Source organism: Corticium candelabrum, chromosome 2 (assembly GCF_963422355.1).
Source record: "Corticium candelabrum chromosome 2, ooCorCand1.1, whole genome shotgun sequence".
In the NCBI taxonomy this organism is placed as follows: Eukaryota; Metazoa; Porifera; class Homoscleromorpha; order Homosclerophorida; family Plakinidae; genus Corticium; species Corticium candelabrum.
In genome coordinates this window covers 110,394-127,084 of record NC_085086.1, presented here as the reverse complement: position 1 = coordinate 127,084, position 16,691 = coordinate 110,394, and the positions used below count along the sequence as shown (strand labels likewise).

At 39.8% G+C, this 16,691-nt stretch overlaps 3 protein-coding genes across 3 annotated transcripts; 1 reads left to right on the top strand and 2 right to left on the bottom strand.

The window, feature by feature from the left end:
• Positions 1-164: 164 nt before the first annotated feature.
• LOC134176618 (mammalian ependymin-related protein 1-like) lies at positions 165-6,657 on the top strand. The gene is made up of 4 exons (XM_062643285.1): positions 165-409; positions 1,948-2,020; positions 3,330-3,468; positions 6,280-6,657. The coding sequence occupies exons 1-4, from the start codon at positions 198-200 to the stop codon at positions 6,444-6,446; spliced, it is 591 nt and encodes a 196-aa protein (XP_062499269.1). The 5' UTR covers positions 165-197; the 3' UTR covers positions 6,447-6,657.
• A 407-nt stretch (positions 6,658-7,064) lies between these two features.
• On the bottom strand, positions 7,065-13,958 carry LOC134176617 (alcohol dehydrogenase class-3-like). The gene is made up of 12 exons (XM_062643284.1): positions 13,916-13,958; positions 12,477-12,720; positions 11,960-12,047; positions 11,418-11,550; positions 11,264-11,350; positions 9,981-10,110; positions 9,798-9,925; positions 8,373-8,445; positions 7,622-7,655; positions 7,527-7,555; positions 7,330-7,468; positions 7,065-7,262 (listed from the first exon to the last, which is right to left on the bottom strand). Exons 1-12 carry the CDS (start codon positions 13,937-13,939, stop codon positions 7,235-7,237), a joined length of 1,137 nt encoding a protein of 378 aa, XP_062499268.1. The 5' UTR covers positions 13,940-13,958; the 3' UTR covers positions 7,065-7,234.
• Positions 13,959-14,729: 771 nt separating this feature from the next.
• Positions 14,730-15,912, bottom strand: LOC134197841 (tetraspanin-9-like). The gene has a single exon (XM_062667192.1). The coding sequence runs from the start codon at positions 15,730-15,732 to the stop codon at positions 15,037-15,039; it is 696 nt and encodes a 231-aa protein (XP_062523176.1). The 5' UTR covers positions 15,733-15,912; the 3' UTR covers positions 14,730-15,036.
• Positions 15,913-16,691: the final 779 nt, after the last annotated feature.

Sequence of the window (16,691 nt, the reverse complement as noted above, 5' to 3'; positions counted from 1 at the left end):
GAGTTAACGAGGAACGGAGAACAATGACATCAATGATAACTAATAATAGTAAATATGTATCTGCGTTAACGTACTGCAAGGTTATGTACTAAAATTTTAATTAACTTTTAATACCCAATTCTGTTATTAGGGTTTCCGGTTAACACAGGTCACATGACGTCATTCCTTACTACGCGTGCTCCACACGTGTCTCCGATATGTTTGTGCAAACTGTGATCTTCTCTTGTCTGTTGTTCTCGATTTCTCTTGCTGACCCGTTGCCGTGTAAATCGCCCCAGCAATGGAAAGGCTCTCTATCTGAATACGATCACGGAGATGGTCAACACAACTATTACAATGTTACGTATGATGCAATCAAACACCGTCGTAGGACAGTCGAAGAAGTGCGCGCTGACAGGCCGGGAAGAACGTAAGACTTAAGTAAAGTCGAAACGGTTCTAGTTGATGAGTGAGTGATATTTTGTGATGACGACATAGTGAGGTATCCGGTTTAGGGTGGTTGTGTGATCACGTAAATTAGTGCACGTGACCTTCACGCATCACTAGCGCTGTAGCCAGACTATCTCCGTCTTCATCCTTCGGCGGAGATGGTCTGGCTACGCGAGACTAGCACTGTAGCGCTGGAGGGAAAGCTTATTCCATGCATTGTGAATGTCTTATTTATTTACTAGATACATGACCCGAATAGGCAAACAACTGTAGTGTTATGATGGAAGACTCAGTTTGAGCGTATGTAGACACGTCATGTGCATTTTTTGGTAGCAATCAACACACTCCCTGTGTGAATTCAGTTCAAATGACTGGTGTGGGCGTGTGTTCGAATAAACTGGAATGTGCTAATTAGTTAATATCCCGTTGAAGACAAATGAAAACTTAACAGAGTGTCTCATTCCGAGAAATTTGCAGCGACTTTCCTGTTCAGAGATATATATCTGGGCAACAGAAACTTGAAGTCACGTGCAGTTTCTTACTCACCCATAGGATACATGCAGTAGCTGGACATGCAGTCATGCATGATTTAGTGCAATGTTTGCTCTCCGTTTTTGATGTTTTCACACTCCCAGTGTAGCACTCGATCCAGGAAACGTGTAGGTTGGATTCAGTGAAAGGCAGTCACACGTCTCTTCAGTGAGTCTTCTCGGAGCCATCTCAACAGTCCTATTGGATGTTATAACTTCGAAGACGTTGCTGCCATTACAGGAAACAGGCGTATCGAATGTGGCAGGTTTTCAGCGAGAGTACTCGAAAAAACCGAAGGTAGGCATATTTCTAAATACCCAGATATCCTACACAAAACTTTCTTGTGGTTTTGATATCGCCTGTAATAAGCGACACGCTCCGCGTGCATACCGTCCGAGTTCAGCTGTTTGCTCTGGATGTAGTTTGATGTTTAAGATAAACAAATCAACTACAGCTTGCTCAGATAACGCAGTCTGATGGGACTGCTGGATAGCTATAGCATTGTGACGTAACAATGGCATGTGAACAAATTAATGGATATTGAAAGTGAGCATTGCATTCTTAGTTATGAGAAAACAAAACTACCCTATGGGATTGAGTTCACGTAACGGAACTTCCTTCAAATTGAGTCTATCAGGGGCATTCAGTTTCCTTCTTGAACAATGAACAGCATTATGACGTTGTACGATGCACCCCTAAAACGGGACCCGACTGAAAAGCTGGAAGACGCCGCCACCCTGCCCATGTTCTTACCCATGTTGAGTTACGCCTGTACCCCAAATTTGGCCTCGTGGTTGATCCTGTCTAGCCGGCTATCGAACTTATACATACATACATACATATATATATACAAACACCTCCGATTTTAGCAGTATAGATTTATTATTGTTTATTTATTATTATTTATTTATTTTTATTTATTTGTTATTGTGTTGCTGTGTTGTGATTGTGTTGTTTATCCCTATATTTGTGTTTGTTGTTGAGCAGGTATTATGAGTGGCTGTTTCTTTATGATGAGAATGTTTTCTATGAGTTGAACTTGGCAACTCGAGTGTGCAGGGTAAGCAGAGATGATGTCAATGGAGTGGTTGCATTCCTTGGCTTTGACTAGTACATGAATGTTTGTATGCATTTTGTCTTACTGTCTGGCTGTTTTGATCTCTTTTAATATTGTCTCTGTTGTTTCAGTGTGTTGTACAGCATGTTGTACACGTTCACACAGATGCACACACACAAACAAACAAACAAACACAAACAACAAAACAAAACAAATGTTAATTAAGCCCTTCATGTCATTCCACGTCGACTTAAGTTTATTACAGGGTTCTAGCCAGGCATACTAAGGAGGTGGCAGGGTGCCACGCTTTAGTCCTCAAATGAGATGCTCGCCACGCCATGTGAACAAACATTCCAGGTGGAGTTAGTGGCTGTGTTCACACTACACTAAGGATAGCAAACTTTGTTTGTGCTAGACAGTCTGACTACTTGCTGTTCACTTTGACCGTTTACACTTACAGAAAGTACTAGTTATGGTGTGCTATTTACTGTGATTGGAAGTCATATTTTTTCCATGTGGTGTGCTCTAACAGATCGCTTTACAAAGCAAGATGACTAAACGGAAAGCATCTTAATTGAATGAGGATGTGGAATTTTATATAAACATAGTACTTGACCCTTGCAAAAAACATTGATATGCAAACAGCTAATCTTCTTTCAACAAAGATCATCTTAAAAACAGCCAAGTTATTCAGACTAGGTTTATTAATAAGCAGAGCAAATCACAACAGCAGGGCTACGTTTTCAACAAAGTTACCACAGCAAAACCACACCCTTTCAAAAGACCACGCTCTTTTAGAAAGCCACACCCTACTACCACGCTTTGCCAAAAGCCTGGCTAGAACTGTTATGAAGATGGCTCCCCCTGCCTCTAGAGACACAACCGGCTTAGGGCCAGTGCTACAATCCACCTGGAGCTTGGTCACTGTCTATGACGCACCTCTGGGACTGGATACCAAGGCCCACAATACCCGTCTGCTGCATGATGCCAAGCCAGCGGTCATGTCCACCCCAGTTAAAGACCGGGTACTCATTTATACTCCTGAGTCGAGAGAAGCAATCGTGTGTAAGTTTCTTGCTTAAGAAATTACGCAGTACCCTTCACTGTGACACACACACACACACACACACACACACACACACACACACACACACACACACACACACACACACACACACACACACACACATGCATAACACTCGTTCACACATGTGCACACACACAATACTTTGTATGAGTAGTTTGTGTTGTCAACAACAGTTATTTCTTGGGTATGGAAGTATTAAACTTAAAATTAAATTTTATTTTTTAGAAAATTTCCTCACCAGGGTCGTGGCGTAGTTATGAAATTCCTCCTAATGCTACGTTTGAGCACGACTTAGTGCTTGGAGTTGGGCCAACTGCATTGAAAGTTGAGGAATGGTCAGATCGTATGGTTGCTCCATCACTACGTATGTCATTTAGTTTCATGTTGTAGTTTCGTTAACACATGAGAGTGTGTAGTACACTAAGATGGTACTAAGGTGGGACGAGTCTGTTTTTAGACACTTTGGATTTATTGACAGATTGGTGGGCATGTAGACAGCAATGCAGTCTGAGACAGTCAGCAGGCTGTCACAGATTGACTGGTAGGGAGGTAGACAGATAGACTTTTACAATGAATACAGAAGCACTACAGTGCTAAACCCTCGGTTGGTGTATGTAATCATATCTCATCATGTGATAATGTTCTGCATACTGAGGCATTTCGCCCAACCCACTCATCTCAGCTAGGGTTTCCACTACAGGCATGTAAACAAAGGGTGCAAATACTTACAGGTCAGTCGCTTTGTCCAACAGACAGACGTGATGTCATGGACAATGCATGGTCCCCTTCGCAAATTCCCATGGAGCGCCAAATTTCTGTTGAAGACGACACTAAAAATTGTTACAGCTGCTACAACACCGCTCAGCCACGCATGCCGAAAATTCAAGCTGTCAGACTGCAGGACCACTATGCAGAAACACTGTGGAACAAGCTAAATGTTACAAGTACATTTCAGCTACACGTACTTCATGGCGCCTGAATCTTACCAGCACCTTTGCTCTCTAGATGCCTGGTGGTGGGAGAACATGCACGTGCAAATGCAGATTAGGCATTGTTTCTAAGTGCTAAACCCTTATGAAAAGTAAAGGACTAAACAGTATGTACAGGATGGACGAGCTGAGCAGCTATCAAACAAAGAGAGGTGGAGCCTTATGATGACATCACGTTCGTCTATTGGTTGGTAATGACACCACTTCTCGTCTATTGGTCAGAATAGCTTCGTTTGCATCTCCACTACTCGAGTATAATAGGGTCATACGTATGGTCGGTCGTCACCAGAATACTGTACCCTTAGCCCGGATACCGGGCCTCGGGTAATAAAGAGTATCAGACCAATTTACACTGTATGACTATATAGCCTCGACGCTAGGCCATCTTCATTCCATGTAGAGGTAGCAACGAGCGTCATTATACTGAATTCACATGATCTGGAACGAAGTTGCCACCGTAATTCGAAGAGTTAGGTTCGAGTAATGTGAACTCTATGTATAATCACGCTCAATACTCCAACAGGTAAGGCAAAGATGGCCTAGCGTCAAGGCTACTCACGTGACTGAATGACAATATTGTACTTTAAGATAAACTCAGTAGCCTTCTTCAGAGTTCGAAAAATGTGTTTGAATCTGGTCGCCAGTTTGGCCACCTAGAGGAACGGTTGGTCGCCAAACTTTCACTAGTTTCTGAGTCAGAGATTCCAGAAGTAAACAAGTCATTAATATCACTGTTGAGACCCTTTCCCAGATTATCATGTTTGACATTAAATTAAGACCTAACTAGGAATTTGCAGTAATGTTGGATGAACATTGGCTAGTAAACACATCAATCTACAGTGTGGTACTTGGGGTTCTTTTTATGTAATAGTATGAGTATTCATATTTTATAGAAACTTTCCACTAATTGTATAGCTACAACCAAAGAAAATGTGGTTGTGTGGTTTTGTAATGTTAATAACGTGATTATGTGGTTTGTCATCACATCCACATCCTGGCTATCCATCAATAAGACACCTTTTTAAATTGAATTCTCTATATGACTCAGTGCCACTACTGATTTGCTGAGAACAGGATATCCGGTAACTCTCAAGGGAAAACCCCACACCCCACGTGGTTTCCTATGGCTAGCTGTGTTAATCTCTGAAACGCGGTGGCTTCATTCAACACCTAGATTTCACATGCAGAAACTTTTGTCTGAATAACCTTTCTTAGTAGCACTAGGAGACTATGAGCTTCTTCTGGACGTACACCTTGGTCTAGTTCTTTTGATAGAAAGACACTCAGGCAGCTTGCTGGGCAAAAGCTGTTTGTTTTGCCACTTCCTACGCCCACCGTTTGCAAACATCTGCATAATAGTGTTTATTTGTCTCAATTCAAGATGGTCAGATTCTTTGAACAGCATAGAAAAGGATCTAAATAGGCAGTTGCCTTCACCTTCAACTACGATTGGCTGCGAATTTCATGTTTCATTCGGGAGAAGCTGCTGCGCAACGGCGTCTCGTCGATGATAGAGCTGTTGACTTGGATTTGTTGGTGTAGCCTATGAAGGATAGGAGTGACCACAATTGTTTGAAAATTATACGCGCCTGCGGGTCTTTAGTTGGATTTTTCTGGAGCTGATGGCACAGACCAATCAGATCGGTACAGGCACTAGAGTCCCTAAATGATGGTGTACCAGAGAATAGCAATGACTCGCAATAGATTGCTAGGTGATACTTTGTTACATGATATGTACGAAGGTGCTACATAGGCAGCATACGTCGCAGGGTGCCACTAAATGGTAGAAGTAGAAAGCGGAACTGAGCAGGTGGTTCGCATCAAGAGCCGCTGCCACGAAAGACTAGAAACTACCAATATTTCTACTCCCAAATTGGCGACCACACTGTTTGTTTAGCCGCCAGCCATCTAGAAGTGGTCGCCATATGGCGACTTGGCGACCGGATTTTTCGAACCCTGCTTCTTACTTTAGTGCTAAAGGTGTGAGTAGATTATGTGTTTTCAATAAAAATAGACAGATAGACAGATAAACAAAAACAGATGTGGTCTGTATATACAAACAGCAGATTTACAAACAGCACAATAGACACTAGCAAACAGGCAGAGCAAATTGTTGTAATATTATATAAATATAGGGTAATGATTGTCAGTTACAACATTGACTCTGTTTGTTTCTTAATTTCCAGCTGAGACATGGAGTGGAACGTTCACTGTTGATGGTTGTGTTCCTGTCACCGAGGTTGTGATTGTACGTGAAATCAGCAAGTCATTTAGTACCGTCTTCTACAACATTGACACAAGCCCACTTGGGCCTGACGATTTCACTCCACCTAAAGAGTGCAAGTCTGCATAACAACGGACACCAGTGTGTTTGTTATATGAAATGACAGACATTGTAATGATGTGTGCATGATTGCTTGATGACTTTGTGTGATTACATGGAATGGTTGAGTGTTTCTCTTGTGGTTGACAAGCTGATTGGCTTTATAATTGTCTTGCCACTTGGTGGGCTAGTTCTGCTGTGCTTTGTAGTCTCAGTTGTGAATGGAATGAACATTAGCTGATGGTCTTGTGAGCATGAAGTCGTGTTGTTGTTGTTGTTGACCAGAAGTTTGCGTAACGGTAATAGTGCAAGTTTATAATTCCTTTGCTTTACTTGGTAACAGCTGTACAGAATCAAATTCTCCCTTCACATCTTCCAGATGTATGTCCACTGCATAATTTTGCATAGTAAATGTAATCAGCCCTGCAACATTCTAACACTCCTCATATCACTAATTAGTCCACACCTTCTACTTAATTGCTGTAAAAATGAAATGCACCAAAACATATTGCAAAGGCGAAGCCTCCTAAGCATATAACCTTCATAAAGTCAGTTCACAAAGACTGAAAGTTAAATTTTAGAAACAAAATTAATATACTGTAACAAACTCTACACATTGATGTTATGCGCAACCCCTTACAGTACACATCCCACAACTTCAAGTGTATTTATTGAAAACAATCAAACAAACAACACAACATCAATCACTGTCTGTCAAGCAAGTACAGAACACATATAATGCTGTGACACAACAGTAGAAACAATTAACTGTGACCTCATGATCAATTAGTCATCATCACATCAACAGCAGAATGAATTCACTTGAAGTGTATTATTGCACGGATGCTATAACAAAAACAATTGTTAATTACCAGATCAAACATGTACACTGCTACATTCAATACGTCATTACCTTTTCCCTTCATGCATCAGATCAAATGCCTTGTTGATATCAGCCAATGGTAAGGTATGAGTAATAAATTCATCAACTTTTACTTTGCCATCCAAATAATCATCAACAAGTTGAGGAACTCCATCACGGCTCTTCCAGCCTTACAACAGATATCATGAATATTCTACAAGACAACATCAGGCTCATCATCTTGCTACCTCCAAACGCTGTGCCCTTCCACACTCGACTAATGCAGAGCAAACAAAATCGTTACATTATATAAACATCAAGAATATATCACATAACATCTCACCCAGTCACAAGCTGAAATGGACGAGTGCTAATCTCTGCAACCAAACACATCAATATGTGAGTGATATTGAGACAATAGATGTATACATGCATGTACAGGTGATTACAATTGTACTGTACTAATATATTGTAACATATTAGTACAGAATACGCGTATTGATAACAGGCTGTCCTACAACGTTGTGGAGACATCTAATCAATAAGGTTGACATACGTATACAAAGTAAAAATATAATGTAAACACTGAATAACTTTCTGTTTACTATCCTTCCAACAGATCATTTTAACAGACAATACAAACCCCGTCATGTGCTGCTGTTGCTTCAATGCCAGTTGGCATGCATGTATTCAGTGACACCAGCAAGACAACTAAAATGTTACAGTATAACCTGCAGTCCTAAATGACTGCGAATCAACTTCTGCTCTCCAACCAGGAAGACGGTTACTAGTACACACATGTACATGTGTCTGAACAGTGACTGCTTGGGACTGCAAGGATAGGCCTAATTATCTGTGAATTCTATTTGTGCACTCTGAAAAATAATCGTTAATATAGTATAACAATCTGCTATAACCTTTCAACAGCAATTAAGAGATACATGTAATGCAATTGAACAGTATTGATGACACGAGGTTTTGATGTCCACAATACCACTAATCTGAAATATGTGAGCAATCCCATCACGCCTGGCAATTATTATTTACGTAAACGACGATGTTGCCACATACGTTGTTATATATAACCTGCTGACCTTGTCCTATTCCTGCCACTCCAATGATGGTTGATACTCCCCAACCTTTATGACAAGACTCTAATGCAGCTCGCTACACAATAATTCGCATTAACACAGTATACACAAACTACAGTATACACACTAATATAGTAAGTAGTTCAATGTCACACCTGATGTGTCTGTCATGCATACTGTATAGTATAAATGTGGACAATCCATGGATTACTTGCACAATTAGTGGATTTATCGTTTGGATTATGGGTAAAAATGAAGTTAGAAATTTGTGTGTTAAAACACTAGTAATCTATGAAACTGTTGATATATCTCTACAATCCTTGACTTATTGTCTGTGCAATATTGAGAGCCACTATTTATGCAGAGCTATCTGTCAATGCCTGCACTGGTGTATTTGCACATAACATATCCGTGCAACAAACAAGTCCAATCCTCAGACTTGCTGATTTTTGTTGTCACATTACCCATAAGTTCAAGTATAGCCGTAGTACCATATGATTAAGTAGTTTTTCTTCTTTCTCCTTTGTTCCCTCCCTCATGCATCCCTTGAATCTCTTTCCTTGTCTTCCCTTTCTACCTCTGTCAGTCACGCATTCCCACATTCTCCTCCTTTCGTCCTCCTCCTCCTCATCCAACCATATTTGTCATGTATTCTTTCCTCTAGCCAGTGTAACAGCATATAACGAAAATTTTTTGGTCGGACATCGTGTTGTACCAAAATATGTTGACCCAACGTTTTAAATTTTGGGCATTCATTCTTATTTGATTTCACAAAATTTCTTGTAATCATTGACATCAACATTTAGTTAAATTTCTTTATTTGTTGCATCATATTCACTACTGTATTTATTTGCTATCAAAATAAAAAAAATTTGGTTCATTTGCTGTTGTTCTATTGCATTGATCATGATGACGATGGGTTAGAGTAACGATATGAACGGTTAAAAGTTAAATGAAGGTTACAATAATGACATGAACTGATCAAGAGGTGAGCAAGCTAAATCTATTGTATGGAGCCGATGGAAAGGAATCAGCGAACCAAAGTCCAGACTACTGGCAGAAGCAGCAGGCAAGATCAAATTAATTGTTTGTTAAACAATGTGCTCTTGATTAGCTTATTACGCCTTAACCAATTATGTAGGTATGTCCGATCAAAGCAAAATTGTGGTCAGTCACGAACACCAGTTGGTCGGTCAATGACCGATGACCGACTGTTATATTCTACTCTGCAGCTAGTGTACGTAGAGTTACTGGATATCTATACTATCTCCATATATGCAAATTAAATTGACTTAACCCTTGCAAGTGTGTTCAACTGTATGGTTTAATTCTATTTGAGGAAACACAATTACATAATAATTTGTACTAATGAAATGACTCCACACATAAGCAGACAACAAACAGAGCTCTCCATAAAATATCACTCACCATTGTTTGCACATTTCCAACACACTCAAATGTGAAATCAAGACCACCAGTCAATTCAACAAGATGTTGCTGTATTGGCTTGTTGATCGTCTTTGGATTGACGAACTCAGTTGCTCCAAATTGTTTTGCTACAATACAACGTACAATCAATCCAAATATGTCACCCCTGCATGAATTGCAGACCAATTGGTTCTTTGTCTGGGTTAATATCAACTGCAATGATGCGGTTGGCTCCCACTTCTTTGCATCCCATGATGACAGCAAGACCAACACAGCCAATACCCCACACAGCTACTGTGCTTCCACTCTCAACCTACACAAATATACGTTTTTATCAACAACTACACATCATTGTTCATTTCTATGTTAAAGTCACTACTATACTATACTATACTATAATATATATATATATATATATATATATATATATATATATATATATATATATACTAGCTGTTATCTAGCCCTTGATCCTCTGCTTATGAAGCATTGGTGACATCTATCACACTGGACACGGACAACTGCTTTCTGTGCTCTTATTGGTTTGCTTTGTTCTTCAGTGCATTTGTGTCTACTTTTGTCACATTGTCGTCTGAACTGCCTAAACTCTTACGTTGACTCACCGTTATATACCTCACAGACAAAAGGCAGTCTGCATGGCAACAGCTAGACTACACTTTTCCAGATGACACACTGTAAACCACTTGTATTGTCTAACAACTGAACTTGTGTAATCATGATTGTCATTATACAAGCTGCTCGAAGTGTAACTCAGCAATAAATAGTGATGTCGTTTAGTAATGACATATGACAAGTTTACTTATAAACAAAAATAAACTGTGTGCATGTAACAATGGCTGCACCATAGGCATACAAAGATTTTCCAAGAAACAACTTCCAAAAAGATACTATATACAGTCTGCCCACTCAACTTCACCCTTAAAATATCTCAAAATCTCTTGCCAGGAAGAGTGCACTCTAAGAGTCATGTCAAACACATCGTTTTAGAACCCCTGACCTTGCAATTCTTCCTGTTTGCATTTTAGTCAAAGATCCAATGAGCCCATTTATCAATTACATTTTAAAAATAGTAACCAATAGACAGTTAAAAGACAAGCTGATGTCTCAGTTATAGCTGACCAATCATTGATAATTGATACTAGATACTTGATAATTGACAACTGATAATTGATGGAAAGCCTGCCCTCCACAAAAACCATGCAACCATGCACGCTTCCAAAGACAAAGCTGGACATGATTACAAAAAAGCTAGTAAACTCTTGGAAATGTGCAAACAAACTACTGATTCTTTCACCAGTCAGTAAATATCTTTGGCATTGACTGATAAACAAATTTTCACAAAATGCAGAGTAAATTGCTTAATCAGTCCCTATCCCAAGTGCCATGTATTGTATTGTACGTGTAAAATCAAAGTGCATATGTAATTTTCTTCTTTAGGAATTTACCTTCGCTGTGTTGAGCACAGCTCCATAGCCAGTAGATATGCCACAACCAAGCAGACAAACCTTCTCTAAAGGAGCTTTAACATTGACCTAAACAACAAAAACACATCAACAAACTCTCTATAGCATATGAGTATACGAGTAATACGATGTTGACCTTGCAGACTGACACTTCGGCCACTACAGTGTATTCAGAGAAAGTGGAAGTTCCCATAAAGTGAAACAATGGTTTTCCCTTGCAATGGAATCGTACACTTCCATCAGGCATTTGACCTTTGCCTTGAGTAGATCTGTTGATATGTACAATGTCAATCACTCTCAAAGGCATTGACAAAGACGACACAACCATTTACACAGTTGCGTACTACAGTGGACAAGAGTGAAATATAGTTTAGTAGTCATTGTCATCAAAAGACTTGTCTATGTTGTTAATTAACACAACATCCAGAATATAACCAGACCTCAATAAACTAGGCCCATCATTTCAAAAGTTATCGTCATTTTCACTAAAACGTATATGGCAGCAAAGAGTGACAATGAAACTAACTGACCACCAGATAAAAGAACTAAAACAAGAGATATGTAAACAAACAAGACTAACCAAAAATAACCCTGCAAACAATAAAATATAAATCAAACACAAAGTACAAAACGATACCACAACTAATGATAAAGTCAAATAGCAGTACAATGACTGACCTAATTTTGCTGCATAAGTTTGTCTTTGGATGTTTGCAGTATTCACATTCTCTGCACTGTGGAATATAAAGAGGTATGACAGGATCACCTAGAAGTAATTTCAAAACATTAACATTATAGTATTACTGCAAAATAATCAACATACTAACTGCACTGTCTTACAAAGTCATTCATATATACAAAACAAATTAATTAAAAATATATTAAAACACATGTCTGTTAGAGGCTGCATGTAAACACAGCTTCAGTTACTACAGTATTTCCCGCACAATTATCCGGTTGAGGCAACCAATTATCCGAATCAGTCAACCAATTATCCGATTGAGGCAACAAATTATCTGCTCCAGCCAACGAATTATCCGGTTGGGCAACCAATTATCCAATCTCGCTCTGGCAAGCTGTCCACTTCACTATCACTCTCGCTACGCCTACGGTTAATTAATTGTGTATGATTGTTTGTTATTCTACAATGTCTGTTCAATGTCTACATACATGCATGCATGCATTCATATTGCACCTGGCTGTACAGATGTGACACCCTTCCCAACACTTTCAACAATTCCTCCTCCTTCATGTCCCAGAATGCATGGGAAGAGACCTTCAGGATCAGAACCTCCCAACGTGTACGCGTCTGTGTGACAAACTCCAGTTGCTGTGAGCTTGATCCTCACCTCTCCTTCACGAGGTGGCTGCACCTCCACAGTCTCAATTGTCAAAGGTTTCCCAGCTTCCCAAGCAACAGCTGCTTTACATTCAATTACCTAAACACATTTGTACAGCACAAATTCAGTTCTTACAAGACTAACATTAGATTCTTTCCATAACATTTTTAAAATAATTTTCAGTTAATTATTTATTACTCTCGTGCAGCCCATTTGACTTGTGTGAGACTAATAATTTATAAAAAATGTATTTGAAATTTTTGTAACAAATTAAATTTTTATGTAAGTGATTTTCAACCAATCCTAGCTGCTTCACAACATTTCAAGTGCAAATGTCTTCCTATATTACAGTCACTACATGCATGATGTACTGATACAGTACTGTATTGTATTTTCAATCAGACTCAACAACAATTGGCTCATGTCAATAACTGAGAATACACAAATGTTCAGAATTCCAAAGTCAAAAGTTAGTTCATACTGTACAGTGTCGATTTTCACAACAAACCAACTATATTTGCAATACTTGTAAAACATTTGAAATACTACAAACAATTATAATTACAAAAAATATAATTTGTGTAATTTGTATTTGTAGTAACTCACGCTTTTGAGCTGGCCGGACTATAAAGGCAAGTAAATTATTTGAATACAACACTGCATGGCATGCAAATATTATGTGCATGCAAAAAATGAACTCAAATATCATGCAAAAAATGAGCAAAAATCTGCATGAACTCATCACTGTACACAAATAGAGAAAATACAGACGTAAACCACACAACACAACAACAAAAATCACACTGTAACAAAAACTGCAGCAACCACAGTAACAATGCATGACTTGACTGAAAATTGAACAATCACACATGCAAACAAGAGAGGGAATAGCAGCAGAAAGCAGCAAAATTATCGACCAACGACGTATACTTAAGACTTGCACAAGCAGACAAACAACGTACCGGACACAAAACATGCAGGCAAACAATTAATTAAGTTAACTAAGTGAATATCTAGACTTAAACATGTACAGTACAAAAACTACAAAGACTCTACACTTAATTAACACTACAATGTCTCTATGAACAATACTATAGTAGAAACAACGGTACGTGTAGAGTAGTAGCTACAATAGTATATAGACACGTGGAACGTTGTTAACCGCAACTGCAACAGTCTGAGATTCTCCTCCTAGTGCGTGTGTTAGTTCTCTCTCTCTCTCTCATTAATAATTAACTCGCATGCCACAACTCGAGTAAACGTTCTAACATAAAGGCAAAGCCTGCAATCGCACCTTTCCAACTGTTTCAGCCGCCATGTTTCAGTAGAGTCACGTGACTGTAGTTGAAAGCAAGTACACTGTAGCTGTTTCGAAAGTAGAGTGCGAGTACCGCGAGATGTACAGATCATTGTCATGTCATTGCATGTTGCATCCAGAAAGTGAGTTGGTCTGACGTTACCATTATGACATTTTGATAGATTAAATATTCGCATCAATTGAATATTTAGGAGCCCAACTGTCTCTATATGCATGCAGTGACAAAGCTGAAAATGCGTGAGAATCTAAGATTTCGTCATTAGACTTAATTATCCACATGGGTTTGGCCATAGACAACGCAATACAGTGTGGTACAGTGTAGTACTGCAGTGTATAGTACTGCAGTGTAGTACTGCAGTGTAGTACTGCAGTGTAGTACTGCAGTGTATAGTACTGCAGTGTATAGTACTGCAGTGTAGTACAGTGTACATCTCATCTGGGTGTACAGTGAAAAAATGTGCTAAAACCCTCACTCAATTCTGTCCTACAAAAAACATCTAAATTATTATGTCATCTATACATTCTATTCCGTGTTCTAATTCCAGCAAAAGTAGTTAGAATTAAGCTTGTATAACAAAACAGGAGAACTTCTTGCAACATGCAGCCTTCTTGGCAACTAACACAACAAGTTCACTTCAGCCTTTCCATTCTTCCTTTTAATTAATTCCAAGAATGTAATTTTTCACGATAGGAAATCGAAGGGGCAACCCAAAGGATGAACAGATTTCTGGCACATGGAAACATGGCTGGCTACCCCACTGGACTTGAACACCTCAATGAACTTACAAAGTAGAATTCAAACACAAACTGATTCACTTCATTGTACATACACTACTACTGAACAGCACATTGTCAATGTGCTCTAGACAATAATCATTATGGCCACAGTCAGAACTTCTCACTATGTCCTCAAATGCATAACTAGGATACCAGATTACATACAGACTACAGTGTTAGTACAGTGTTATCATAGGAAACATAACTGTCACACAAAGGCAAGCTAAGTAGCATTTGGTAGAGTGAACAGCAACAGCACAAGAATAGAAAGAATCAACATCTTAGTAATGTCCATCTGTTCTCATCTTCTACGCCTCACACTAGTCACCACCAAGCGCTTTGGCAAGGCAGCAGCCACATATAACCCCGCATATTTGCATGAGAGCCAACACTATGACAATCGCTCCAACGACCATGTAATTGTTATCAAACCAATCAACCAATTTCGTGTAGCATCCCACATCGAACGAGTTACTAGCCGTACATCCAGCACCATTACTGCAGCAGCTATCAGGAAGATTGCTGCTCGAAAAATTGCCTTTGCCATACCAATCTGTTTTGTTAGTGACACCACAGCAGTCGAACTCGTTTTGTACGGCTTTCCATGACTTCCGGACAGGCTCACTGTCGTATTCCCACTGCGAGGTTGTAAGCAGGCCCTGCAGCTTGTCCTTCACATCATCTCGATACACAACAGCTAGAATGCCCGCTACCAGTTCAAGGACGAAGGTGACGAAGAGAAGAATGGCGAAAACGTAGAGAGAGCAGCGACTCTCACACCACGCACCGATACAACCGAAGAAGGCGAGCACGGCGATGATAGCGCCGACGGCGATGAGGAGATTAGGCGCGTTTGCCCAGTCCTTATCTAGAATGTCAACGAAGTCCCCGAACTTGAGCTTGACATAAATGCCGACGCCGAGGATTGCGACGCCGCCAGCCCAGAAAATCAGATTGAAAATGAGCAGCAGCCATTTGACGCATGCCATACCTCCGCTTAACTTCGATTCACCCATCTTTTCAGTTCGTTTTCTCTCCGCTCTCTCTCTCACGACCTACACTGGCCAACGCCTAGAAAACAAGTGTGTGATCCTCGCCTGTTGCTCCGAGTTACGTGAAACTATGACAAGACGTCACAAACGGGGTCTCCAGTAACCAATCATCGACGTGCTTTGGAGTGGCGGCCAGGACGTCGACACCGACCCTGCAAGGTTCCGATTGCGCGTGAGGTGTGGTATTGGCACTTTACCAGGAGAAAACGCCCAGGTTTGCAGAACAGACACTAGAACTGAGTGAAACCGCAACTCATGCGGCGTGCGACATCACACACACACACACACACACACACACACACACACACACACACACACACACACACACACACACACACACACACACACACACACACACACACACACACAAACACCGAACTCGGAAAAATGCGCGAGCACCTACTACATAGACACACCAGACCACTACGTACTAGATATACTGTACTACAAGTACTGAACTTCTGCACTACAAGTCTAAAAACATTTTGAGAAAATGATGAGCCGGGTAGGTAGGGATGGGTATGTACTTCATACTTATCTCCTACATCACAATCACATCCCTAGTCACACATCCACGGTATACTGTCACTGCTGCATAGAGGTAAAGATTTGTGACGTAGGAGATGAGCATGAATAAGTACATACCCATCTTTTTCTCAAAATGTTTTTATACTTTATAGTTTAGAACGCAAAAATTGGAGATATATTGATAGCTTTCCTGAGTTGCTAGTACATGAGATTAATTCAAGAAATAGAACCATGAATCAACACCAATACATCAGAGATCACCAGTATACTGTAAGGTATGTGTACGTGTACAAGATTGAGTTCTTGCATATATTACCATGACAAACCTGCTTAGTAACAATATTATAATAATAATAAACATTACTAGTATAAACATAAAAGGTCATTGGCATTTA

Bases quoted from the DNA above. Each gene is read 5' to 3' on its own strand.
- LOC134197841 (XM_062667192.1), bottom strand. From the start codon at position 15,732: ATGGGTGAATCGAAGTTAAGCGGAGGTATGGCATGCGTCAAATGGCTG.
- LOC134176618 (XM_062643285.1), top strand. From the start codon at position 198: ATGTTTGTGCAAACTGTGATCTTCTCTTGTCTGTTGTTCTCGATTTCT. The intron at 2,021-3,329 runs GTAAGCAGAGAT...TTTATTTTTTAG, and splicing joins TGGCAACTCGAGTGTGCAGG to AAAATTTCCTCACCAGGGTC. The intron at 3,469-6,279 runs GTATGTCATTTA...CTTAATTTCCAG, and splicing joins TATGGTTGCTCCATCACTAC to CTGAGACATGGAGTGGAACG.
- LOC134176617 (XM_062643284.1), bottom strand. From the start codon at position 13,939: ATGGCGGCTGAAACAGTTGGAAAG. The intron at 12,721-13,915 runs GTGCGATTGCAG...AAATGTGTTTAG, and splicing joins CGGCTGAAACAGTTGGAAAG to GTAATTGAATGTAAAGCAGC. The intron at 11,351-11,417 runs GTCAACATCGTA...TTTGTTGTTTAG, and splicing joins CCGAAGTGTCAGTCTGCAAG to GTCAATGTTAAAGCTCCTTT.